The sequence below is a fragment of the Mesoplodon densirostris genome, chromosome 17 (genome assembly GCF_025265405.1).
Source record: "Mesoplodon densirostris isolate mMesDen1 chromosome 17, mMesDen1 primary haplotype, whole genome shotgun sequence".
In the NCBI taxonomy this organism is placed as follows: Eukaryota; Metazoa; Chordata; class Mammalia; order Artiodactyla; family Ziphiidae; genus Mesoplodon; species Mesoplodon densirostris.
Genome location: NC_082677.1, coordinates 67893376 through 67920390, shown reverse-complemented (window position 1 = coordinate 67920390; position 27015 = coordinate 67893376). Strand labels below are relative to the sequence as shown.

Sequence of the window (27015 nt, the reverse complement as noted above, 5' to 3'; positions counted from 1 at the left end):
CTGCCTGGAGTGGAGCTGCCGGGCGGCTGGGTCTGCAGAGGCTTAGCTTCTACAGATGCCGCCGAATGGTCTCCCACTGCGGTGGCACTAGATCATTGTTTAAAACACAGAATCCTGCCCGGTCACTTCCCAGGCTTGCCTGCTGTCCGTCATTACCCCCATCACGTGGAGTGAAATCCAGAGCCCCAGCCTCCCTCCTTGGCCCCTTCTCCAGTGCTCCCGGGCCCCAGGGGTGCCCAGCTGTCCCCGCGACTCACACCACCCTGACCCGTGCCTGCCTGTTGCCTGTATCTCCTGGCAGCCTCTGCTCTTCAGGCAATGCTCTCCTTCAGGACATGCGCTGCCTGCTTCCCCGTACATGTCTCCTCCCTCCTCCCCCACCCCCTGCCCACAGTTTGTCTTATAATCATCTTTTAGTGTATCTGCCTCCTCAGGCCGCGGCTCCTTAAAGACAAGGGCTGTTTCGTTGATCATCGTGCTCCTGGCGCTTAGCACAAGGCCTGGCCCAAGCAGTTGCTCAGAAGCTACTGAATGAGTGGGTGAATGAATAACCTTCGACTAGCCTGGAAGTCCTGAACGCTGGGCAGGTGACAGTAACAGAAACTTGGCGGCTGGTGGATCACTCCTTGCCTTACGAAAACTTTAAACTTGGCTCTGGTCTGCCAGCTGAAAAGAGCAGGGCTTCAAGCCCAGCCCCTCCCCCAGGAGTGACAGGTGGGGAGTCGCCACGCAGTTGATCGTCTTTCACATTTCACAGCCGTCGTTTGCTATGGACACCCATGAGAGCGTCAGTATTTCTGCCTCTAAGAAACGGCAGCAGCGTGTGCTTCTCCTGGTTGACCGCAGCGTGTACTGGGAGGAGTTGTAGAGATTTGGCATTAAGCCTTGACCTGAAATCCAGGCCCTTCCGTTTAACAGCTGTGCTGTTCTGGTTAAATAACTCTTCTGAGCTTCAGTTTCTACGTGTGAAATGGGACAATAATATGTACCTTGTGGGGCTGCCGGAGGATTGGCGAGTTCTTGGAGATCCGTGGACAGTCCGCATAACGACAAAGTCTCTTCCCTTCTCCCAGGGCAGTAGGTGAAAGTAACAAACTGCGCTTCAGCCAGTTTCTGCTGGGCTGTGTCTTCCCTGAAGATCTGGGCGGAGCTGGATTGCACTGGCACCTCTCCTTTTCGTGGAGGAGAGGACGGTTCAGCCTGCAGCTCGGGTAGAGAGCGGATAGGAGGACAGGGCCCCTCAGCTGCGGGGGTGGGGGGGGCAAGCGGCTGCAGAGCTCGGTCTCAGGCCCCCAGGGGGACACCGGGCCAGGAAACATCTCCTTTCCTCTTGGGTGCTAGCACCTGGGGAGGAGATGTAGCCCCCTGGGCAGTGTGGTCCCTGTGAGTTAGGGACCAGTGCTCTGGAGAATTGTCGTTAGTCCAAGATGGGTGAGCAGGAGGGGAGAGAGAAATTCCTTAACTCAAAAATAATTGAAATCATTATTGTACTGAAACAGTTTACGTGGATTTTGAAGGATTAGCTCCCCGCTGCCTCTGCACTAGGTCCACACTGGACAGCAGAGCCCGGGTCCTGGTTCTTAGGGGCCCATTCAGAGGACCGGCAGAGAGTGCATTGTTTTTAGGGGCTTCAACTAGGACTTTGGTAACCCTTAGACAGTTTTGTGAAGCATGGCCCTCTGGGGGGAATTGCTTTTTTCCTCTTTTGGGAGGAATTCCTGAGATACCAGGGAAATCTAGTAATACCAGCACAGGAGGGGAAGAATATACAGCTCATCCCACTGACCACTGGCTGGACCCACGACAGATGAGAGCGCTGATTTTCTTGCCCTTGGCTGACATTGCTTTGTTTGGGTTTTTTTTTAAGGAAACTAACTTTCTTTCTTTCTTTCTTTCTTTCTTTCTTTCTTTTTCTTTCTTTATTGATTGATTGATTGATTGATTGATTGATTGATTGCTGCGTTGGGTCTTCGTTGCTGCACGCGGGCTTTCTCTAGTTGTGACGAGCCGGGGATACTCTTCATTGTGGTGCATGGGCTTCTCATTGCAGTGGCTTCTCTTATTGTGGAGCACAGGCTCTACGTGTGCAGGTTTCAGTAGTTGTGGCGTGTGGGCTCAGCAGTTGTGGCTTGCAGGCTTACTTGCTCTGTGGCATGTGGGATCTTCCCGGACCAGGGCTCGGACCTGTGTCCCCTGCATTGGCAGGTGGATTCTTAACCACTGCACCACCAGGGAAGCCTGCTTTGTTTGTTTTTTTATAAGAAAGTTGTTTGGTAACTAAAATGCTTGGGCTATTCGATTAGGAAGATGGCTGAATAAGCCCAGTGGAGGTTCCCTGAGTCCTTCTCTTTATTATGATCGAAAGAACACTGTAAACTTAATTAAAAAAAAGGAAAATCCCCATGATGAAAAACAGTTCTGTTGTTTTTGAAACAAGTTTGAAAAAGTGATTAAACTGAATGTAGCAGCGTCTCTTCTCTGATGACCACAGGGCGCTAACAAGGGCTTTTTACATTTTAACTGGATTTTGCTCTCCTAGGAGTAGACCGCGTGTTGTCTTTTAAGTGCTTTTCAGAAGCCAAGTATAGACCAAATTGGGCTTTTTAGTAATATTTCGGGTCCTGGGATACACCCCCAAACACCAGAGGCCGAGGTGTGTGAAGCCGGGGAAGGCTGGTGTCAGCCTCCAGCCAGTCCCAGTAGCTTTTAAGGTAGGGTTTTGCTTTGCTTGTTTGGGTGGGGATATAGTTTCTAAGAGGGTTGGATTCACTTGGTTTAGCGCATCCAGTTCCTTCAAAGCCCCAGTCACTCCAACTAAATATATTTTTCTGGGAATTTTGGACTCAAAGTATTCTGACTTCCATCAGCAAGCAGTGACCAGCTGCGTGTTCAGGACTCACGGGAATGTGAGTAAATGGATCCACTTTATGTAAAGTATTTAAAAGCATGTTCAACTGGAATATTACTCAGCCATAAAAAGAAGTAAAATTGAGTTATTTGTAGTGAGGTGGATGGACCTAGAGTGTCATACAGAGTGAAGTAAGTCGGAAAGAGAAAAACAAATACCGTATGCTAACACATATGTATGGAATCTAGGAAAAAAAATGGTTCTGAAGAACCTAGGGGTAGGACAGGAATAAAGATGCAGACGTAGAGAATGGACTTGAGGACACGGGGAGGGGGAAGGGTAAGCTGGGACGAAGTGAGAGAGTGGCATGGACATATATACACTACCAAATGTAAAATAGATGGCTAGTGGGAAGCAGCCGCATAGCACAGGGAGATCAGCTCGGTGCTTTGTGACCACCTAGAGGGGTGGGATAGGGAGGGTGGGAGGGAGGGAGATGCAAGAGGAAGGAGATATGGGAACATATATATATGTATAACTGATTCACTCTATTCTACAGCAGAAACTAACACACCACTGTAAAGCAATTATACTCCAATAAAGGTGTTAGAAAAATAAATAAAAAATAAAAGCATGTTCAGCAACATGCCCTTAAGTTCCTCCCTTACTCCCTTTTTACTTGTCATTCAGAGTTTCAACTTCTCTCTCAGCTGTTTTAGTTGAATTTTACTTGGGTTAGAAAAGCACTGAAAGGATTTGAATGCTTTGGGAACACTTAATTAATCAAAAAACCCATCAGGCTTAATTTTGAGTTCTGTGTTTTCATTTTTTAAAAGGCTTCTTTTTAAAAAAAGTCTTTAAAACTGGAGTTATGTGTGTGTTGGAAGTGGTTCCTCCTCCGGGCGCTCTGAGGAAGGTGTTGACTTTTCTCGGTTCGCACTCCTCTTGGCCACCTGACTGCCTCTAGGTAGCCAACATCTTGTTAGAGAACTTAAGCTGGTTTTTAATAGTAATCTTAGCAAAAGGTAATTCTGAAGGTGAATCTGTTATCGCTACTGCAAGCATTGAGTCCTGGACTCCAGAGGCCCTGGAAACGGAGTTCGGGTTGTTCCTGATTTGCTGGGGCCGGCAGTGCCAACCAGCTGGGGCCGCCGTGCTGGTGGTTTCTGAGCGGTGCTCGGGGTTCCCTTTGTAGTGGAGGTGCTGTCCCGGGGTTTGGGGTTTGACGTCTTGCAGTCGTACTTGGCGGTCATCTGCCAGAGCCTTCCCAACTCATTCATTTTGTCCCGTGGCGTTGGCCCCTGGAAGGCTCTCGACGGGAGCCGAGCTCCTGTTGCCCACATCTCCCACTGCCTGCTGTGGCCTTGCCCCCTTGGCCTGGGTGAGGCAGGCCCCTGCGAGGTGGGCAGTGGCCTGGCCTTGACCTTCGATCCCTCTTGTTCCTCCAAAGCTATGGAATGTTACATTAAATACAGGGGGCCTAGCCTAGCCGGGGCCTTACCTGCATTTGTAACTAGTTTATTCACTTTCGGGTAGGCCTGACTTCTAAAATGGTTGACTTCTAAAATGCTTATCTAGGAGTTGTTGAAATGGGTGTATTTCTCTTCTTTCTAGGACATTTTGTTAGCCAACGGCCTAGGAGGGAATGGCTTTGTGTGATATTTTCTAATTGTTCTTCTGTGCTGCTTCTAACTTAACGTTGCATTCCCAAACTCCCACTTCTCTCCTAAGAAAGCAAAAGAGTCAAATAAAACTCATTTTAAGTTACACATTTCAGTCTTAAAATGTTTCTGAAAGACAAAACCTTTTAAATTGTCCACTAATGGGTAGTCATTCCCGTTCCCTCCACTGCTTTCTGCCTGAGTTGTCTTCAAGAGGAAAAAGAAAGATCTTTGTGGGGCATACAACGTAGGGTGGGAGTTACCTGCCTTCACCCAGACCTGCTGGCCCTTCCGATGCCCTGCAGAGGGGTGGGGCTGGGGGCAGACCTAGACTCCTGGCTCTTCCCCGTTGACTTGCTCCAGGCAGAATAAACATGCTTTGAGCAACTGCCAGCAAGCAAGTTAAAAGCTGCTCCTCTAGCTGGCCTGCAAAAAATATTCTAAAAGGCAAAGCACTTGCAGCATTTCCTAGGCGGCAACTGTGGGAAGTCTCTGCTTGGTCAGCAGCCAGTGCAGACGGGCCCTGGGTGGCTAATGACAGCTGGCGAGGCCCGATCTTAATCCCATTCCCCACCCCTTGGAGGCCCCTGCATTCTGGGCCACACCTAGGAACCCAGGTAACAGTCACAGAGAAGTCTGTCTTGCTTCATTGTATGTTGGATTCCAGACAATAATTGAGTTTAAGGGAGGCCACTACAAAGCTGTTCTAGAAATACTTTGGAAACACTCAGATGATGGTGGAAATCGAAATGAAAGATGCTAAGTTTTTGCTGCTGATGAGGGATTGTGAAGTGTGTTGAACTCAGATAAAAATGTAAACTGGTAATAATTACGGAGTGAGTAGCCTACGGATTGCCTTCTTTCCGTGATCCCATTTAATCTTTTTTTTAGCTCAACTTTCTTTGATGTGTGATTTACACACAAGAAAACTCACATGAAGTACAGATGGATGATTCTGACAAATGTGTACGCCCATGGAACTACTGCCCTAATAGAGATAAGGAACCCCCCGACCCCACACTGGCTGGTCTGAGCACTGTCCCTAGAGGTTGGTTTTGCAGGTTCTGGATGATGGCCTTTTGCCGGGCATGGGTGTTTACAGCTGCCCTGCTCCCGGGAAGGCTGGGAGGCAGTGCCTGGCCCTGAGTCATAGTCCGAGTCCAGAGCACTCCACTCTCCCTGGCCCTTTGCATCCGTGTCTGGGCGTCTGAAGGAAGTGCTCGTGGAGCCACAGGACTGGATGTGACGTCCATCGATGTGCACCCTGAGCAGTAATCTGAACCTGTGGTTTCTGTGACAGAGAAATTGAGAGATTCCAAACAGGCTGAAGGCCTGCAGGACCTCTTTGGGAATCTGGACTGAGAGGGAAATCCCTTGGTTTACTGCAGCAAGTATTTATTAAGTGGCTACTGCATGCACTGAACTGTGCTGGCTGACGTGGAAGACGTGAAATGCAGTTTAGGCCCCCCACCCTTGAGGAGCTTTGTGGTTCCAAGAAACAGTTTAGAAAGAATGATTCCAGGCAAGACAGTGCAAAATGAAAATGCGGGGTCCCTTGTTCAGAAGGCAGGAGAAGGTACTGTTGAAGTTCCTAAAATAGGCAGCCTTTTCCTTTCTTCAGTCTCTCTTGACTTGTCACTGTGTTTTTCAGTTGCTATTTTATTATTTATTATTAATCTTTTATTTAATTATATATTATTTTATTATTTATTGTTATCCTACATTCTCAGCCTTGAGTTTTTCATTTATGTTGCACAACTTCAGTTTTAAGTTTAAATGCAAACATAGGAACACTGAACTCACATGTATGACAGTATTTTGTAACTTGTGCACGCCTATGTACTTTATTCTTACCAGAACTGGAAGCTCTGCTCAAAACTGTCTCAACGGTATTGATTTCCCTTCTTGACACGTGCCAACTCTACCAACGCTGTCTGCCTTCGGCGCCTGGTGCTGGAGCGGAGACTGAGGACGGGAACCCGGGGGCTCTGCGGGTCGCCCTTGCCCCCCATATGTGTCTCGTGTGTGTGGCTGGCCTGTTGGGAGAGGCACCCAAGGAAGGAAGGAGAGGGTAGAGTTTCTGGCCTGCTGGTGTTTCTATGAACGCGGTTGTTGCGTCTTTCTTGCGTTCAGAGCCGGTTCTGCTTGGAATGGAAAGGTGGCCTCTCCCGGCTGCGCCAGGCGTCGATGTCGCTCGCGCCTCAGCCTCGCTCGGAGTCTTGCTGATCCCACCGGTCGTGGGTCCGCCGGGATCCGGTGCTCCTGGGTCGTGGGGAACCCAGTGAGCCGCTGGGGCTGCACGGACCTCCTCTGCTGGCGAGTAGGCGCTCGTGCCCTCATCACTTACGCAACACACGTCCAGATACGATTGCTAACCGTCCTGGGATGGGGCCGCTTCTGGGTGCTCATTCCCCGGGCAGGCTACCCTGTTGTGTGCTCCGCGCCTGCGGAACACCTGCGGGCACCTTAGGGACGAGGATGAAAATGGAACCTGGTGGGGGGCGTTCCCGGGCCATGGCTGCCGGGAGCCCTTTGGGGGCTGGGAGTTGTTCCTGTTCTGCGTCTGCGCAGGAGGCAGGCGAGGACACCTCCTCCTGGAGCCGGCGGAGCCCCTGCGTGAAGGCAGGTCTTCAGCCTGGCCATCTGTGTACATCGTCTCATCTCCTAGTTTCCCCGTCTGTAAAGTGGACAGCGGTGGGGAGTGAGGCGATCTTGCTTTGAGTGTTAGCGTAAGCGAAGCATCTAGCATCTAACACGGTAAAAATGCCCTCAGTCCTGGGGGTGGTATTATTCAAATTTTCCCCTCTGAGCCTGAAGCCACGCCCACCGGGCAGGTGGGCTCTTGGTGATGATGACTGTACCGGGGGTCCGACTCGCCAGGACACGAGCGGTGGCGAGTCCTGGGAGCCCGCCGCGGGCAGCGCCTCCGCTCTAGCCGCCCGCTCCGCATCCCACCGTCCCCTGCGGCCCTTTCCCGGCGGCGCCGGGCCTGTCCAGCTGCTCCTGACGGGCCTCAGGGTGCGCCTGGCGGGGGCCGGCCATCACATCTCCCTTGTGGTCACTGTATATTTAAAAGATGTCAACACAGTGGCCTTTAAAATGGTGTGGCATTAAAAGTTTTCTTTTTCTTCAAAGAATTTCTGGCGTGGGCAAAGCGTAAAAGCCCGCGGGACGGTTGCCAGGCAGCACTCGGAGGCCCCGTGGGGCATCAGGACCGGGACGCGCCGCTTGTCATCACGGACCCGCGAAGGTTCGGAGTCTGGGGGGACTGCGAGTGTGAACCCAGCCTCTGGATTTCAGAGGCACTGCGTCGCCCGGGCCGCTGGGCTCACGTCAGGAGGGTGTCCTGCCATACACGTTTCTGGGGTCCCCAGCGGGGCGGCGGGCAGGAAGCCCTGGCGGCCGCTGCAAAGAAGGCAGCGTGAGGGGGCGAGGGGGGAGCATCAAAGCGGCCGCAGGACGCGCGGCCTCCCTGGCAGCGCCCGGCCCAGGAGAGGCTGACCGAGCTCCAGGGCAGAGGTCGAGGCGGCTTGTTTTTTCACCTGTTTCCTACAGCCCTAGAAACCTCTGAAGAATGACCGTGTAACTATAGCAGACACTGAGTCGTCTCTCCGGGGACAGGAACGTTACAGTAGGAAGGGAGGGCGGTTCCTATACAAGGAGAAGCGAGCACACATCACACGTGCCTTTACCGACGTTCGGCGGCCCTGAGTAACATCTGCTGAGGCCGTGCCCGGGCCCCTGGCCACACGAGGTCCGGGGCAGCGCGTGGCTTCGCTGAAGCTGGTCCTCGCTGTGACAGGGGCCGTCACGGGTTTGGTGGGAGCCAACTTTGACACACGATGGTGGACGAGAAAAGCTACTCATACAGCAGGCAGGTGGGGAGGCAGAGATGCGGGGCCGCTGGGCATCCAGCCAGGGGCGAGCGGCAGAGCCGTAACTTGGTGCGACCGAAGCCGTCGTTTCACCTGTCTTTTCTAGCACAGTCTGGCCTCTACAGCAGGCAGGCAGTGTTCACGGCTTAAGGATTTATCACTTAGAGAAAACAGTAAAATCTGTATGTCATCATTTCCAGCTGTCTAGCATTTCCTCCTGTCATTAAATATTAATACAGGATGAATATTTTTGTGGAGACACCTTTTTTCATTTTTAAAGGTTGTTTTCACGTTAGAAGCTGGTGTCCATTTAGATCCTCTGGCAGCTGGTATGTGTGTGTGTTTCTAAATATGGCCCCAGTGTGTGCAGTAGTTAATTTGTAAACCAGCAGATTAAACTCTGAAATGAAGTCCTGCCTTTTACACTCTTGCCACCAGGTGGCTAAGAAAAAATATTAAGCAGGAAAACCCCAATAATTATGCGAAGGACTCATAATGACTTTCAATTTCTGCTTCAGCGATGAAATATGAAACTCTAGATGGACTGTGTTTCAGTAAGAAAACTGCTGAATAAGTGACAGAGGCATTTCAAGCAGTGCCAGGCCAGATGGACATTTCCATGAGTGTTTTTGTTTTCTTAAATATTGACAATGTTAAACTAACCAAATTTTGCTGAAATAAAACTTTTTGAGACTCTCTCTGAGCCTCTTCCACCTCTGGGCTGACCCCTGGATGTCCACATTATTCCTAACTAGTTGGGTTTGAGACAAGGGTTCAGCTTTTGGGCTTTAAGACTCCCAAGGGGAGGGTGACTAAGTCCTGATCACAGCAGGGCCTCCCAATCAGGAAAGTTGCTTGCAAAGGCATTGCTTGAGTTCATTTAGAATCAGTTCTAAAACCCAAAAGTAAAATGCATCAAGTTGAATGTTAATATATCTTGTATGTCTCTTCCATAGTCTTTTATTAATGATAAGATATTATAGGGAAATCTATGCATGGGGGGGTGACATAATAGGGTGGAAACACCTTTAGGCTTCTCTTCATGGAATGCACCTATTAAAGGCAGCACCATGTGGCAGAAACTGTACCCCCCACCCCGTCCCACGTTGCTACGGCATCTTGAGACGGTGGATCTTGTCCAGTGAATTCAAAACCCAGTTTTGAATACAAAAACCAGTTTCCTCGCCGGTGCTCATGTGGCCACTCAACTTCTGTGCTTTCCACTTTGCCCTTCAGTTCTCTAATTTATTAACTTTGACAAGTAACCTCTTGGTTGTACATGATTTTATTCACAATTCATTTTTCTGACTCAAAGTGAACATGAGTGCCTTAATCCTCTAATGGGAATTAATTGCTTGTTTCAGTGCTTAACTCTGATCCTTTCTCAATCCCCACAGGGATGAGGCTCTTCCTGAAGGATCTGTGTTTGTTGTTCAAAACACAATCAGAAAGGTAATGATGTTTTTCTTGTGAAAGGAGCCAGAAATGCAGATTATTAGTTTTCTTTTTTATTACATAAGTAGTATTCTCAAACTAATATTATAAAGGATAAAATTCAGTAGATAAAATGTAGAAAACTATAATTTCATCATCATTCTGTGAGGCTACATTATTTCCTAGAAAAGTTTAAATTTTTATTGCCAGGTCTGTTTGTTTTTTTTTTAATGGAAATAAGCTATCATTGTCTGTGGAAGAAAGTTACTGAACTGATTTTCCACAGAGTTGGAATCAACACCCTGTGGCTTAACCATGATCATTTCTATGTAATATCAATCACCTTCCCAGGTATTTGCTTTGGCTCTGAAAAATTAAGGCCACAACTAATGCTTGATATGGCTTGATTCCCTCTCCCATTTACTATGTAGAATATTCTTTTTTGTTTTATTTATAAGGGGCTTCCTTGAGAAGAATATAAGCTAGTAGATATATAAGATCTTTATAAAGGAAGGCGTTGGGGTGGAGAACTTAGGCGGGAACAGGGTCAAGGGGAAAAGGGAATTAGTTAACCTTCATCGGGTCCTGAGGCCTGGCCCACAGTTGGCAGTCAGTAGTGATTAGCTCTTAGGGAGACAGGATGAATGCAGTTTTAAAGAACAGGCATAGAAGTTCAGAGAGTTTAAATAACTTGCCCAGAGACCCACAGTTGTTTGTTAGGTGGTGGAGGTGGGAATTTGATTCAGGCCTGTCACCGTACCACAGTGTCCTCCTTTACACTTACTGTGCGTGCATTGTGCCCCTTAATGGCCATCTGGCCCAATGATGTTCCCTGCAGGGGCTGGCCTGACCTGACCATCAGTGTCCTAGAACAGGCCTACCTGGGAGCATCTACTTCACATTAAAGCAGAGATGCAACCGCTCCTGATGGGCACTCTTCAAGTTGCTCTGGAAAAGCCCAGATGGCTCACCTACAGCTGTTTCTATCCATTATTTATTTAATCAAGTACTTGCATTTTATTCAGGACTCCAACCATACCCCATTGCCGTGGAAGGAACTACTACCTGGCAGGAGGAGAAGGGGGCAGCAGACAGACTGTAATGTATGAGCCTCAGAGGCAGCATCCCTTCTGCACTGGCAGTAGCTACCCTCTCGTAGCCTGGCCCAGAGGTGTTGTGTGTCAGGAGGGGCCCAGTGTGTTTGTTTCTGGCCTGAGTGAATCACAGGCCTATTTTGAGTTAGCCCTGGCTGTGGTCTGAGCGGATCTGGCCAATGCAATAGTCTTTTCGCATGTTCTGATGGCTGTGACCTTCACAGCAGCCCTTGGAAATCAGCTGAACATGACGTACAAGGAACCAGGAGTATAGGGCGATAAGGAACTCGAAAAAGAAAAACTAAACCCAAAGCTAGCAGAGGAAGGAAATAATACAGATGAGAACAGAGATGAATAGAGAAAAATCAATGAAAGCAAGAGTTGATTTTCTTAAGAGCAACAAACTTTTTTAGCTAGATTAACTAAGAAAAAGAAGATGCAAATAACTAAAATCAAAAAATGAAAGCAAGAACATTAAAACCCATTTTACAAAAATATAAAGGACTGTAAGAGAATACTGTGAACAACTGTATGGCAACAAATTGGTAACCTAAATGAAATGGATAAATTCCTAGAAACACACACCTTACTAAGACTGAATCATGATGAAATAGAAAATCTGAACAGACCTATAACTAGTAAGAAGATTGACTCAGTAATCAAAAGTCTCTCCACAATGAAAATTCCAGAACAAGATGGCTTCACTGGTGAAGTCTACCAAACATGTAAAGAGAATCAACATGAGTTCTCCTCAAACTCTTCCCAAAAATTTAAAAGGAAGGAACACTTCCAAACTCATTCAATGAGGCCAGCACAACCCCGATAACTGAAGCCAGAAGACACTATAAGAAAAGTACAGACTAATATCTCTGATGAAGATTGATGCAAAAATTCTAAACAAAATACTAGCAAAGAGAATTCAATAACACATTAAAAGGATTATACCATGACCAAGGGGGATTTATTCTTGGAATGCAAGGATGGTTCAACATATGAAAAGCAGTCAATATTGTACACTACTTTCACAGAATGAAGGAAAAAAAAACCTATCTCAATTGATACAGAAAATCATCTGACAAGATTCAACACCACTTCATGGTAAAAACAAACTAGGAATAGAAGGAAATTACCTCAACCTAATAAAGGCTGTATATGACAAGCCCATAGCTAACATCACACTTAATGGTGAAAAAGCTTTTTATAGATAGGGATGTTTGCTTTTACCACTTTTATCCAATATAGTGATAAAAGTTATACATGGATAATCAGGCAAGAAAAAGTAATAAAAGACATCCAAATTGGAAAGGAAGAAGTAGGATTCTGTCTGTTCACATGATCTTATGTAGAAAATCCTAACATTTCTATAAGAAAACTATTAAAACTAGTAAATGAATTCAGCAAAGTTGCAGGGTACAAAATCAGTGTACAAAAATCAGTTGCATTTCAATATGTTAATGATGAACAATCCAAAAAAAATTTTTAAACAATTCTACTTACAATAACATCAAAAAGAATAAAATACTTAGGAAACTTAACCAAGCAGATGAAAGACTTGTACACTGAAAACTACAAAACATTGTTGAAAGAAATTAAATAGAAAGACCTCTTCATGGATTGGAAGGCTTAATATTGTTAAGATGTCAGTACCACCTAAACAGATTTAATGCTATTCTTGTCAAAATTCCCAATAGTGTTTTTCTTTCAGGGAAAGAAAAAAAAAAAAAACCCATCCTGAAATTCATACGGAATTTCAAGGGACCCCAAGTGAGCAAAGCAATCTTGAGGGAAAAAAAAAAACAATAAAGCTGGAGATCTCATATGTCCTGATTTAAAAACATACTGCAAAGCTACAGCAATCCTACAGCAATCAAAACAGCATGATATTGACATTCAGACAGATATGTAGATCAATTGAACACAATAGAGAATGTAGAAATAACCCAGAAATAAATCCTTAGATATATGGTCAAATGATTTTTGAAAAAGGTGGAAAGACCAACAGGGAGGGAACAGACGTTCTTTTCAACAATTGGAAAACTAGATATTTATATGCAAAAGAATGAAGTTGGGGCCTTACTTTACACTGTATACAAAGATTAACTCAACATGGATAAAAGCGCTCAACATAAGAGCTAAAACTATAAAACTCTTAGGAGAAGACACAGGGCAAAAGCTTCATGACACTGGGCTTGGCAAGGGTTTCTTGGATATGACACCAGAATGACAGGCAATAAAAGCAAAAATTGGGTGACATCAAAATTTAAAACTTCTGTGCAGCAAAAAACACAATCAGCAGAGTAAAAAGGCAACCTCAACCTATGAAATGGGGGAAAATATTTGCAAATCATATATCTAATAAGAGGTTAATATCCAGAAGATACAGAGAACTGCAGTAACTCAACAAAGAAAAAAAATCTGATTAAAAAATAGGCAATGGGGCTTCCCTGGTGGCACAGTGTTTAAGAACCCTCCTCCCAATGCAGGGGACATGGGTTCTAGCCCTGGTCAGGGAACTAGATCCCACATGCATGCCACAACTAAGAGTTTGCATGCCACAACTAAGGAGCCAGTGAGCCGCAACTGAAGGAGCCAGCGAGCCGCAACTAAGGAGCCCCGCCTGCTGCAACTAAAACCCAGCACAACCAAAATAAATTTAAAAAAACAACAACAAAAGAAAAAACAGGCAAAGGACTTAAAGAGACATTTCTCCAAAGAAGATACACAATGGCCAACATGAAAAGATGTTCAACATCACTAATCACTACAGAAATGCAAATTAAGACTCACAATGAAACAAAATGAAAAGACAACCCACAGCATGGGAGAAAATATTTGCAAACGAAGTGACCAACAAGGGAATTAATCTCCAAAATATACAAACATGTCATGCAGCTCAATATCAAAAAAACAACCCGATCAAAAAATGGGCAGAAGACCTAAATAGACACTTCTCCAAAGGAGACATACAGGTGGCCAAAAAGCACATGAAACGATGCTCAACGTCGGTAATCATTAGAGAAAATGCAAATCAAAACTATCATGAGGTGTCACCTCACACAGGTCAGAATGGCCGTCATCAAAAAGTCTACAAATAATAAATGCTGGAGAGGGTGTGGAGAAAAGGGAACCCCCTTACACTGTTGGCAGGAATGTAAATTGGTACAACCACTATGGAGAACAGTATGGAGGTTCCTTAAAAGCTAAAAACAGTACTACCATATGATCCAGCAATCCCACTCCTGGGCATATATCCAAAGAAAACCGTAATTCGAAAAGATACATGCACCCCAATGTTCATTGCAGCACTATTTACAATAGCCAAGACATGAAAGCAACCTACATGTCCATCGACAGAGGAGTGGATAAAGAAGATGTGGTGTGTATATACAATGCAATATTACTCAGCCATAAAAAAAAGAATGAAATAATGCCATTTGCAGCAACAGGGATGGACCAAGATCATACTAAGTGAAGTAAATCAGAAAGAGAAAGACATATATAATATCGCTCATGTGGACTCTCATTTAAAAAAAGGATACAAATGAACTTATTTACAAAACAGAAACAGATTCACAGATTTCAAAAACATTATGGTTACCAAAGGGGAAACGGGTTGGGGGGTATAAATTAGGAGTTTGGGATTAACATACACACACTACTATATATAAAATAGATAACCAACAAGGACCTACTGTATAGCACAGGGAACTCTCCTCAGTATTCTGTAATAACCTATATGGGTAAAGAATCTGAAAAAGAATGAATATATGAATATGTATAACTGAATCACTTTGCTGTACACCTGAAACACACATTGTAAATCAACTATATACTCCAATAAAAAAATTTTTTTAAAAACGCCACAGTGAAATACCACCCCACACCCTTTAGGATGGCCATAAAAAAAAAGAGAGAAGGGAGGAAATAACAAGTAGCAGTGAGGATGTGGAGAAACTGGAACCCTTGTGCACTGTAGGTGGGAGTGTAAACTGGCCGTCACCAGCCTCTCTGGTCCCCAGAGTTGCTACATTACTGGCTTTCTCTTGGCGACACACTCCCGTCACCGGTACCCTAGTGAAGAACTCGTCTCACCACCCGTCTAAGCAAGCAGCTCCCGAGGCACTGCTGCTTCCTGTCCCACGTTGAGCCTCCAGAAGGACACAGTGGCCGAGCCGGGGGCCCCGTGAGGGAAGGCCCGGTGGTGCGGTGGTGCGAGGAACAGGCTCCTTTATCTCCGCTCTGTCCCCAAAGGCCACCCCCCGTGACCCATGAAGACAACAGATGGGAGAGGGCAACGAGATTCTGGAAGATAGAACAGAGAGACGAGCGCTGGCTGACTCAGCAGCCTCGAGACACCGGAAACCTAAATCCCTGCTGGGGAGCCCGCCAGCGGCGCCCCGGACGCCAGGGAAGCTCCCACTGCCGCCCTGTAGGCGTGTGAGGGCGGGGTGAGGGGTGGAAAAGGAGGCAGCGGCCGTCTGAGCGGGGAGCAGAGACCCCGACCGTCCCTCTGCCCAGCAGGGCAAGGGTGGGCTACTGTCCGGGGAGGCTTAGCGGGAAGCCTGGTGTCGGGAGGCCCAGGCCCAGCCGAGGGTGCGGGCGAGGGGCACCCCAAAGACGGGCAGGGAGGCGAGTCCACATTCCCGTGGATTCCGTTATCCAGCCCCCACGCCAGGCCGGCCAGTCGACAGGCTCCCACTCACTCACAGCTTCCTGCGTGGTGTCCCACTTTCCACATGAAAGGCCAGCCAAGGATACCGAGACGCTTGAAGAAAACCTCTTAAAGAAACATAAAACAAGGAGAAGAGAGGAATTCAGGAGAAGGAGAGGCAATACTGGGAAAGATAAAAACTTAAAACCCCTCCAGATTCATGATGAGGAGAGATGGGGTTATGCTGGGAAAGGACAGGATGCTAACGAAATGAGGGAACAGGGAGAAGATCTTGGAAATAAATACAGTGGCAAAAATATTTTTCAAAATAATAGAAGTGTTGGGAGATAAAGTAGGCTACAAAAAGAAAATTGGGAGATTAATCCAGGATATGCAACATCTGAGTTCTGGAGACCCAGAAGGAGAACAGGAAGGAAGGAGAGGGAAGAAAATTCCTAGGACCCACGATACTGAGTCTTCAGATGGAAGTTTCTGACACAGTGAATGAAACAGTCCCACATGGAGACTCCTCATCATAGACCCTCACAATCCAGGGGCGAAAAGAAGACCCTAGGAGCCTCCAGAGAAGAACCTGAGTCCCGTACAAAGGGCCGTGGGTCCCAATGGCCCTGGACGTCTCAGCATGAACAGGGGCACCAGAAGACAAGGGAGAAATGCCTTCAAAATTCTGGAAGAAGGCAGTGAGAAATCTCACCTAGTTACCCTGTTAATTGAGGTGGGGAAAGAACGAGCTTCAGTAAAATGAGGGAGTCAACCAAGAAGGGGCCGTGGGACGCAGGGCCGGGGCTCTGGGAGAAGCGTGGGAGGCACCGCAGACCAGGCTGGAGCACGAGGGCCGCCCGGAGCCACAGCTCCTGGGAGGAATGGAAGCCGCGGGGGGTCAGGGCCGGAAGGGTTCTTCAGGCGCCTTCAGAAGACATGAGGCCGGAGGGCTGTCAGAGGAACTGGAGCAAAGGGCAAAAAAGGGGGGAAAAAAGGCCGAAGCAACTTTCAATTCCAAAAAAAACAAGAAGTTGTCCAAGAAAGGAAATTAATCATAGTACACTATGTGCCTTATCTGAGAACAGTGTCTACATAGTTCTAATGCTGAACTGAATATGGATTTGACCAAAAATTGTGATGTGAGCCTATTGGAGGAATGTGGGGCGAGAGGCAGGCGCCAGGCTCTACAGCAGGAACATCTGACGCAGCCTTACCGAGCGGGCGGGACCGGCCCAGGCCTCAACTCCTGCACCACCACAGCAGTCCTCCAGGCAGGTGGCTGTCTGCCTCCTCTGACAGTCCAGGAAGCCGGGGCACAGAGAGGTTAAGTTGTTTGCCTAAAGCCACACAGCTAAGTGGCAGAGCCAGGATTTCAAGCCAGGGAAGTTGGTTCTAAAGTCCGTGCTTTAAACCGCTGTGCTCACCTGCTTTGGGTAGGAAGGCAGACAACTTAAAACATCGGGAAGCAGTGGTATAACCAACAACGTAGAGACAAATACCAAACGCAACAACAGTTCAGGGGCTTCAACGGGTCTCTTCAAGGGAGTGGGAATGGGTAGGGATTTTACTATCCTTGTAAAGTTACTTGACTTTACCTTATGGACACGTGTTGCTTTAAAACCTAATCAAAGGGCGGGGAGATGAGAGCACCAGCCATCAGGAGAGCAAAGACGACACCTCCAGTGTCAACTGGTCTGGCCCCAGCCCAGCTGTGCGGCCTCAGTCCTCACCGACCCGAGACTCGGCCTTGAGGGGCTGGGTGGTTTCGCTGCACTCTCTCAACTCTTCACGTTCTGGTAGCGAACAAGGCAAGCAGTGGTTTAGAGAACATGCGCTGCGAAGAGAGCCAACCAGGGTGACGGAGGCCAGAGGGCTGGGGTGGGTGCCGCTCAGGGAGGGTGTCACCTGGGCAGGGAGGCGATTGCTCATGGCCACAGGCCCCGACGGGCCGAGCCCTGGAGAGGGTGCGGCCAGGCCCCTGGGGGCTGCACGGGGACAGGCTGGAGGGACCAGGCAGCGGGCCCACCAGGGTTCTGGGGGACGGTCCCGGCGAGGGTGGGAGCCATGCATCCCGCTTCAACCTGGAGTTGTTATTGCCAGAACGTGCTGGAAGGCGGATGCAAGTGTGGGGGAGGGAAGGTGGGGCTGGCTGGGCTCCCGCCCGCCCTAGGCGCCCCCCCCCCACCCGTCTCTCCATCTTCCCAGGCACGCCCTCCCCCAGCAGCAGTGGGCCTGCCGCCTGCCCGGCCCCTCGGCCCCTGCGCTCTCCTCGTTCACAGCTGGACCTGCACACCTGGGCAGCCGCCGCTCAAGCCCCGCCCCTCCGGCCTGCCCTTCCTCCACTGTCCGTCCCTGCAATGACAGCTCCCATCCCGTCTCTGTCCTGCTCAAGGCTGGCGGCTGAGACCGAGGCGGCAGAGAGGAAGAGTGGGCAGCTGTGATGGCCTGTGGGCACCGCCTATCCTCCCCGGAGGAGGTGGGGCGAGGCCCAGACCCCCAGACCAGCCCGTGTTTGCTGGGAAGAAAGTCGAGTCCTGTGAGTTAAGTGTGACTTTTCCAAGGGCCACCTGGCCATGTGACTGGCGGCAGAGCCCTCTTGGCACACCGGGGCCATGTCCCTCGGTGTCTGAAGGGCTGGGGGCAAGCGGGGCAGCTAGATGCCAGGCTTGGAAGAGGGGCCCAGACATTTAACTTTCCGTTTCCATTTTTGTTTGAGTCCCTCTTACACAAATCACTTTGGTCGGTTATGTAATCATCTGTGGCCCAGACCCAGGAAGCGGGGTAAATATTTACCTTCTCTCTCACTGGAGCCATGGTCGGTCGCTGGGCTGAGTCACAGGGAGGCCGTGTCACCCTCTAGGACCTTGAAGAAAGAAGGGACACAGAAAGGTGCAGCTAACGTTTTGCTGCGTCTTGCCGGGGCCAGAATGTAAATGTAGTGCTGAAACCGGAATTCTCTTTGGTAGCTGATGACAGGTGATTATTCATGTATATAGATATACACGTATATATATATATATATATGTTTCTATTTGTTTATCGTTATTTTTACTTTTCTGTAATATTTACTGTTTAAAGTCCTCTTAAGAGATTGAAAACTAACTGCTCTACAAAACCGCGCTTCTACAGGGCTTGCCGCCACGACAGGCTGCCTCATCCGACACGAGTCGCTCTTCCTGGAACCCGGCCTGGTCGGGAGTGGAGGCCCCGGGCGAGGCCGCCCGTTTCCCCGCCGTGCGGGACCTGTGCGTCCGTCCTCGCTCGCTCGCAGCTCCCGGCCGCATGGCCCACGTGTTCGTGTACGGGACCCTGAAGACGGGCCAGCCCAACCACGGGGTCCTGCTGGAGGGCGCCCACGGCCGCGCGGCCTTCCGGGGCTGGGGTCGCACGGTCGAGCCGTACCCGCTGGTGATCGCGGGGCAGCGCAACATCCCGTGGCTGCTGAACCTGCCGGGCCGGGGGCGCCGAGTGTCTGGGGAGGTCTACGCCGTGGACGAGCAGATGCTGTGCTTCCTGGACGAGTTCGAAGGCTGCCCGGACATGTACCAGCGCACCCGGGTGACAGTCACTGTTGAGGGGGCGGGCGGGACCCTGCAGTGCTTCGTGTACAGCACGGCCACCTACCCGCCTGAGTGGGTCCACCTCCCGTACCACGACAATTACGACTCGCAGGGGGAGCACGGGCTTCGCTATAGTCCGCGGGAAAGCAGATGAGAAGTGCGAGGGGAGCGGCCGCCCGAGGACCAAGAGCCTGGTGGTTGGAGGATGGCCTCGCTGGGTCCGCACTCGCTGAATACAAAAGCCTGTGAACACCCTTTGAAACAAACATTTATAAATCTCTATGGGGGGGTGGGGGGGTGGGGAGGTGAGGGGGGAGTGTCTTCTTCAGTGGCAGCCGATTTCCCAAATAATTTTGACATGACTAATAACAAGATTGCTTCCTGAAATCTGTCTTGCTGATGCTGCTTTACTGCTTGCTGCTTAAACAGCATCATGGGCTTGAACGTCCTGGATGAGAAAAACTCAGGATTTTAATTCCCCTAAGTGACATTTTGAAAACTCATGTTATGCTTTTCTTATTATGTTGGTGTTTTTTGTTTTTTTCTTTGCTTCAGTCTGAAGATAACATTTAAAATGAATATAAAGACTTGTGTGTGGCAGCTGGATTTTAACAGCCCTGCTGTATCAGTTCTGTCTGACCTGTAGCACTGAGAAATTTTTTTAAAGCTGATTTTAGACGTCTCAATGTAATAAAAGAACCTCAAAAAAAACACGCTGTATTTTAGAGTACTTCTGAATATATATATAATATCATTCTTAATTTTCAGATCAGGCTTATTACAGAGATTATGTATTAAAGATCATTTAAAGTTAAACTAGATGTTTTGGGAAATCAAATATAAAAGTATTGGTGCTATTGTTGGCCTTTTTGAGTCTACTTATTTGGTAGAAGGTTCTTTTCATTCTCATCTAGCAAAATAGCAAGCGCCCACTTGTTGGCAGAGCAGCTGAACACCCCAGTTTCAGACGGAAGCTCACGGGAGCGCAGGGCAGGCGCGGTCCCTGCCCCCCACCCCCCACCAAGGGAGCAGCGTTTGGGGGCGGGCCTTTTGGAGAAGAACCAACACATTAGTCATTTGTTCTTCAGGCCTGACAGAAAGCTTCGCTTCCAAATACAAACAGCACCTACACTAATTTTAGCAAGGCACGAAGTGCCAATTACTACCCACCTCCGTCCGATAACCTGTCAGGGTCAGCGTCGGATCAGCGCACGACTCCGCCTCTGCTTCCTCACCAGCAAAGTACGAGGTGTATTCTGCGAATTTCAGAGCCAGGTGAAAACGCAGCTGCTGGTCCCAAGTAACCTCGTTCTCCGTTGGGAGAGCTCACTCGCTCTCCAACTTAACGGTAGACTGTGAGCTTTAACTGCATCTGGCACAAAAGCATGATTGTGATTTTTAGCCCTTTTTTCTTAATTGGAAACTTGCTTCACAAAAACACAGAAAGGCGGGTATGGATGTCAGCTATGGCAGCCCTGCCCACCACCACTGGGCCAGGGGAGCCCCGAGGGGTACCCGCGCTGGTGCCCTGGGATGGGTAAGGGGGTCGCCCCTGAGGACTCGGGGTCCGCACTCACCGTTAGAGCCACACAGGAGGGACTTCCAGGACCGTCATCGGCGCTGTCTGGGCTTCGGGAGGTTATGAACGACCGGAAGCAGGAGTTAGGTCCTCAAGCAGGATGAAGCAGGTAATCGGGTTACAAAGTGGCAAATGCTAACTTAACGAAACTGACGGCCAAGAACTGGTATTTCTATAAATGTTTAAAAAGGATCCCAATGAAACGCCAGTATTTAAAGTCTACTGGCACAGCCCATAGCCTCTTATGTACATTGTCTTCTTCGTTCAAAAAAAGGGCAAACTAATATTTAGACAAATGTTCAGTTTTATTGATTTAATTTTGACACTAGGAAATCTCACAGCAGAAGTACAAATCGTATGTACAAGTATTTATATCAATAAAAATTTCCATTGGTGATTTTTTGGCAGAATGTTGGTTTTGACTATATGTGGAATAAATATGACCATGTAAAATCTGCTACACAGGGGTGTTCCTGCAAAACGCTTGAATAAATTGAGTGTGCAAGAACAATAATACAAATGGCTAATTAAATCGGGTGATGACTGAAAGGCTATAAATACTTCATTCCAGTTCCACAAGCAGATCTCCTTCTCCAACTGTGTCTCCAGCTTTACAATGCACCGATTTCACCTTGAATTTAAAAAAAAAAAAAAAAAGGGTGGGGGGAGAGTAAGAATTATTAACTAGACCAGGAGGAAGCCATCTCGTCATCCATTTCTGGAAATGACGGGACAGCCTGGCGGGCTGTGGAGCACAGATAGAACATTCAGAGGTAGGGCGTCCACCAGAGGGGACCTCGGGCACAGGGGCGTCCTCGCCGCCGTGGGCTGTGAGCCGCCACCTTCCCCTCCTTCTCTTTGTCGGTCCTAAAAGCTGCTGGTCGCAGGGCCTCTGTGCTGTCCTTTGCACAGGTGCCCTCGGGGGTCTCAGCTGGCAGTGATTATGCTGGATGAGTCTCCACACCCGGGAGAGTTAATGGTGTACTTAGTGTTAAACAAACAAACAGACAGACCCACTCACAATTATACAAGAGTCAAAACAGGTACTAATTAACAGGAGAAATTCCCTAGCCTGACCAGAAGCTGCCTTCTGAAGGGAAATGAAATTCCTCAGAGAACGAGCGCTGCTCCTGGCGGTGCGACGTGCGGCAGGCACTGGGCTCCCGTGACGCTGCCGCCGTGCCCTTTCACCGCACTGATTTCTCCCGATTTTAGTCAGCTTTTGCTTTCCCAAATTTGTGTTCACTTTTAAAACTAGAGACAGTCATTTGACCTGGAAGTTCTTGCCGGGGCGTGAAGATGAATGATGGGTTGGAATTGGCCGTCTGGGCAAGCGGCAAACAGGAAAAGTGCCAGAGACGTGGGGCTGGGTGCCCTGGCCGGTGTCCCCGCGGCTCTGCCATGAGCCAGCAGCGGCAAGAAGGGCCTCCTTCTCCCTGGAGTTCCAGCCCGGGGTCTCTCGGGACGAAGAGAAGCTGTGCAGTGACACTTGAAAGGCCTCGTTCCGCAGGAGCTATTTGCCCTGAAGTGGCTGCTTTTCATCATCTGAAGCCGCTGGTGTCTTTCTAGGACGTATTGGTCATGACGCTGCGATTCCAGAGTGGAGGATCTGCTGCCACTGTGAACGGGCCCCCGGGAGGAAAACCGGCCTCTCAAAGCGAAACCTGCCAGCCCCAGGCTCAGGGGCCCGGTCCTCCTCGCCCTGTGGGGCAGGACTCGAGCTGACAGGGCAGGGCCAACGTGCGAGTTCACCCAGAGCCCATCACCACCCTGACAGCACCAGGGCCTCCCCAGGAGACCCAGGCCCCGAGGACACAGACCACGCAGACGGGCAGGCTCCTTGCTCCTTCAGGGAGCTCAGGCCACGTTCATTCTGGCGTCAGTGCCTCAGGCCAGCACACGGGCCGCTGGTGTGCATCTGATGTATATTCCGGGTCCCCCAAATGAGGCCAGGTGCTCATCACAGAGGGGAAAGCTCACGACAGTAATGCAGCGTAAATGTTGACTAATCCCAAGGGACAAATAGAACCATTTTTACAAGAGCAGAAACCAGCACTTTCCTGTTCACTTCTTTTTTTTTTTTTTTTTTTGCCGTACGCGGGCCTCTCACTGTTGTGGCCTCTCCCGTTGCGGAGCACAGGCTCCGGATGCGCAGGCTCAGCGGCCATGGCTCACGGGCCCAGCCGCTCCGCGGCATATGGGATCCTCCCAGACCGGGGCACGAACCCGTATCCCCTGCATCAGCAGGCGGACTCTCAATCACTGCGCCACCAGGGAGGCCCTCCTGTTCACTTCTTAAAGGGTCATCAGGTATGAGAAGCAGTATTCCCCCAAAGCCGCAGAGCGTGCCGATCTCCTCTCCCAGACCCCGAGGAGACTGGGTGCAGCCGTCCGATGCCCCTCCAGGCTGGTCACACGCTGGGCCTCTGCCCTCCTGGCTGGGGCTGGACCGGGGCGTCCCCCTCGGCCTGTTCTCTGAACATCAGTTCCATTTCCTTTGCGGGAGGCAACTGGAGGCTGTGTCTCTCTGATGCAGACTTCACTGGCAGCTGACAGTACCTTCTGCCAGGACACCCACTGTCCCCAAGGCTCAATCGCGCCTTCCAGGCATGGCCACAGTGCAGGACACAGCCAGCCTACACTGCTGTCCCCACCCCACCCGACCTGCCCCGCCTCTCCTCGCTCCACTGTGTGGTACTTTCAAACCAAACCATCCTTCAGAAAAGGATCATTCCGCTACAAGTAGTGCCTTTCTAGTCGCAGGAAGAATTATGAAGTTATTGCTTAAAAAAGCTTTTCTATTTTCTTCAATGAGAAAATTCAATTAAGAAGTTTTACTCTTAACAGATTTCAGTACTAATACATCTTTTTTTCTCCCTAAATCGTTAAGTCCCACGCGTGGATGTGGGTCTTTCAGCTTTTTCTTTTTTTAATTTATTACCTATTTACGTATTTTTGGCTGTGCCAGGTCTTCGTTGTGGTACGCGGGATCTTTAGTTGCAGTATGCGGGCTTAGTTGCAGCATGCGGACTCTTAGTTGTGGCACGCAAGCAGGATCTAGTTCCCCAACTGGGGATCGAACCCGGGCCTCCTGCACTGGGAGCACAGAGTCTTACCCACTGGACCACGAGGGAAGTCCCCCTTTCAGCTCATCTTGATCTAAAAGTGAATTGTTCTCTTTGTGGAGAAATTATCTTGAAGAGTTGCATGAATTTTTACAAAATCTCTAAAACCATTTCGTGCTGTGTCACCTGAGTCTCAGATAACTAACTGCCTCTAAGACAGATGTAAACATTAAAAGTTAAAGACCCCTTAATTCGAAAGACATTAAGGTGAAGAACAGTTGTTCTTCGACTCCCTGGATGTCACACAGGCTCTCCTGGAAGGCCTGCACGTCACATGGATGCAGAGCACAGGGAGCCCCGATCGCAGCGCCCTCGTCCGCAGGAGGGAGAGGCTGGGAGAGGCCCCGCCCGCCGTCCCCCGCAGGCCCCAACCGTCCAAGATTCCAAGGTGGAGGTTCTGCCTCCTGTCACAGCGGCCTGGGCTGGTGGGACCTTGGGGACATACCTTGCCAGTTTTCCCAGCTGTCATACTGTTCTGCATCTTCATGGCTTCAATCACACAAATTTCCTGACCTTCTGCTACCTGGGAAATGAACAATGTTCAAGAGTGAGGCCATTAAGAGAATCTTCTTGTCAAATGCTCTGAAATATAATCCAAACAGCAGCAATAGCCTCTAATACTTCATATTCCAAGTGCATCTTTGGGGACCGCAGAGAAAGGCCATTCCCTCTATCATCAAGTCCTTGTTAGAAAAACATCCCTGATATTGGAGGCTTTAGGTGCTGCTTGTGGGGCCTCCCCTGGGAATCTCTGAATCTGCCTCTGCCACAGAGCTGTGGCAGAAATGGAATGCCTTCCTTCCACTTACGTGAAACGTCCAGGATTAGCACGTCTCTACGGACAGAAAGATCTGTGGTTTCCAGGGGCGGAGGGGAAGGGGGAGTGCTTGCGGGTGGGTGCAGGGGTTCTGCAGGGGTGATGAAGTGCTCTAAGATTGACTGTGGCGATGGTTGCACAATTCTGTGAACAGACAAAAACCACTGAAGTGCACGCGTTAAAGGGGTGATTGTATTGTACTGTGAACTTTCTCTCAGTAAAGCTGTAAGCAAAAAATGGAGTTTCTGTCTGTAGCCCTGGGGGGCTGGGAACAACAGCCAAGCACCCAGGCCACGGGGGCCACTCTCCCAGCCTTTGCACGGCATGCCAAGGACTGACAACCAGGTGGCTCCCAGAAAGCGCCTTCAGGGAGTGATTTCTGGAGCTCCACCCATTCCTTGCAAGGAGGCCGGTAGCTCCCAGGGGCACTGACTCAAGCTTCGTGCTCAGCTGTTTGCCTTCTGGGGTGAGGGAAGTCCAGGCGGAGCTGGGTATAAATCCCTTGGGGTTAAACCTGGGACTCCCACCCAGGAGTCAGCTGTGACTAAAGGCCCTTCTATCTATTCTCCTTTCTCCGCCCTTGATGGGTAAGCACCAGGGAGCTGGGCTGGCATTTTTCTCCTATCTTTGTGAAAAGGGCCTTGAAGTCTTTGAAATGGGAAAGTTGAATTTCCTGGGGCACCCGGCTGTGTGGGGTGCTGGTGGGCATCCTGGCGTGGGGCTCCTGGACCCTTGTGCTCAGCCAGCGTTGCAGAAGTGCCTGGAGAATGTTCTTTCCTGAAATCCCCAGATTATCTCCAAGCCCCCCTCCCGGCCCCCTGTGGGGCACAAGCTGTCTCGCTGGCATCGGGACCGCCGGAGCCCTACGCGTTCCTCTCCTCTGCTGGTCAGGTGGTGGGCTGCTTTTTCCTGGCACAGAAATATAGGAAGAGAGGGGATGCCAAAGCTCTGGTGCTGGCACGGAGGCGACACTGCGCTGGAGAGCTGGGCACACGCGCCGCGCTCGCGGCCCTTTGTGACTCCCCGTCCCCTGGCACCTGCATTCCAGAGAGCGGAGAACTCACTTTAGGGTCGCTCTTCAACACGCAGGAGGAGAGCAGTGAGGGAGGCTCCCGGGCAACGCGGGACCCGGTTGGGGGTCAGAACAGCCAGCCCTCAAGGCGTCCTTTCCGAGCCTTTTTCTCCCTTTTTCAAAGGCAGGCAGGGACCAGGCAAGATGGGAGGAGGGCCCGTCCCAGAAGTAGCGCCTGCCGTGTACCTCCACACACAAAATGCTGGCGGGCCCGGGGCACGGCTCTCAGGCAGAGGCTGAGGGTCCAGAGCTGGCCTCACGCAGCAGCATCCCCACTCAGAGACGGGGCATCCCGGCATCAGGGCCCGTGGCTTTCTGGGAGATGGATCTGATATTCAGCCACGGAAATTCCATCCAACAATCAGTGATCGGCTCTGGGAACTCCTTCCTCCCCGATGGACCAGTGCCCGCAGTGGGCGGCTGCGTGCATTCGCCTCGCCCCCTCCCCCAGCCGGGCTTCCTGTGCTGGCGTCTGAGCGCCCGGGGCCCGTCTGACCAGCCCCAGCCCCACGGGCTTCTCTTGGGCGGGCGAGAGCTTGCCCTCCTGCAGCTGCTCGGCCCACTGCTCAGCGCCGCTGGCCAGAATGCTCTGTGGGATCTTTAAGTAAGTGAATTCGCAGTTAACGAGACTATGAAAAAGAAACGAATGAAGCTGGGAGATTTCCAGCGGTCACTAAGGGGGCGGAGACCAAACTGACAGTGATGCCCGTAAGAAACACGCAGGATGGCCGGGCCCCGGGCCACAGCCCCACTCCAGGCTCGAGCTGGCCAGGCTGGAGGTGAGTGAGAGCAGGGCCCGAGAGCCTGGGAGCCGTGGGAGACACACGTGAAGTTTCTGGGGCTCCACTGTCGCTGTCCACTGACCGCCTTTCCTGGCAGCTCTGCGTGCTTGTGGCGAGGGTGATCTGCAAAGAGGTGACTTGCAGGCAACTGCGGGTGGTCGGTCCCCAATCATCCATCAGAAAAACAAAACCTCTGATTTAGCCGGAGACAATCCGGGAGACGTGGGAAAGTCCCCCAGGTAAAAACACCCCCTTCTCTCAGATTGTGTCACTCTGGCAATTTGATTAAAAGGGCTTCAGAGAAAGTGCCTGCGGATTGGAAGTGCCAATCTGCTGCCAGACGGGCAGCGCTGGCTGCCCTGAATCTGGAACCATCCTCACGGCTCTGTCGGCCTTTCCTTTCCTGTTTCCTCTCCCTAGTTTCTTTCCCTGTTTCTGCTGGTCTCTACTTATATTATTTGGTGGAAATTTAAGTAACGTGTTTCTCTTTCTCCGTTCACTCACAGCAATCCGC

At 49.9% G+C, this 27015-nt stretch overlaps 2 protein-coding genes across 10 annotated transcripts in view; one reads left to right on the top strand and one right to left on the bottom strand.

Annotated features, from left to right (window-relative positions):
- The window catches only part of GGACT (gamma-glutamylamine cyclotransferase), a 46754-nt gene extending 27348 nt beyond the window's left edge, over positions 1-19406 (top strand). For 2 of the 7 annotated variants that reach the window (XM_060080289.1, XM_060080290.1), the window contains exons 2-5: positions 9782-9836; positions 10844-10921; positions 17772-18102; positions 18696-19406. In XM_060080289.1, the coding sequence (XP_059936272.1) occupies positions 18007-18102; positions 18696-19280 (681 nt within the window). In that variant the 5' untranslated portion in view covers positions 9782-9836; positions 10844-10921; positions 17772-18006 and the 3' untranslated portion in view covers positions 19281-19406. Of the gene's footprint in view, positions 1-9781; positions 9837-10843; positions 10922-17771; positions 18103-18426; positions 18543-18695 lie in introns of all 7 variants that reach the window. The other 5 variants (XM_060080292.1, XM_060080294.1, XM_060080293.1 and 2 more) reach the window with 4 other exon arrangements.
- A 1601-nt stretch (positions 19407-21007) lies between these two features.
- Positions 21008-27015, bottom strand: part of PCCA (propionyl-CoA carboxylase subunit alpha) — a 349043-nt gene continuing 343035 nt past the window's right edge. For all 3 annotated transcript variants that reach the window (XM_060080286.1, XM_060080287.1, XM_060080288.1), the window contains 2 exons: positions 24276-24353; positions 21008-21336 (listed from right to left, as the gene is read on the bottom strand). In XM_060080286.1, the coding sequence (XP_059936269.1) occupies positions 21268-21336; positions 24276-24353 (147 nt within the window). In that variant the 3' untranslated portion in view covers positions 21008-21267. The remainder of the gene's footprint in view (positions 21337-24275; positions 24354-27015) is intronic.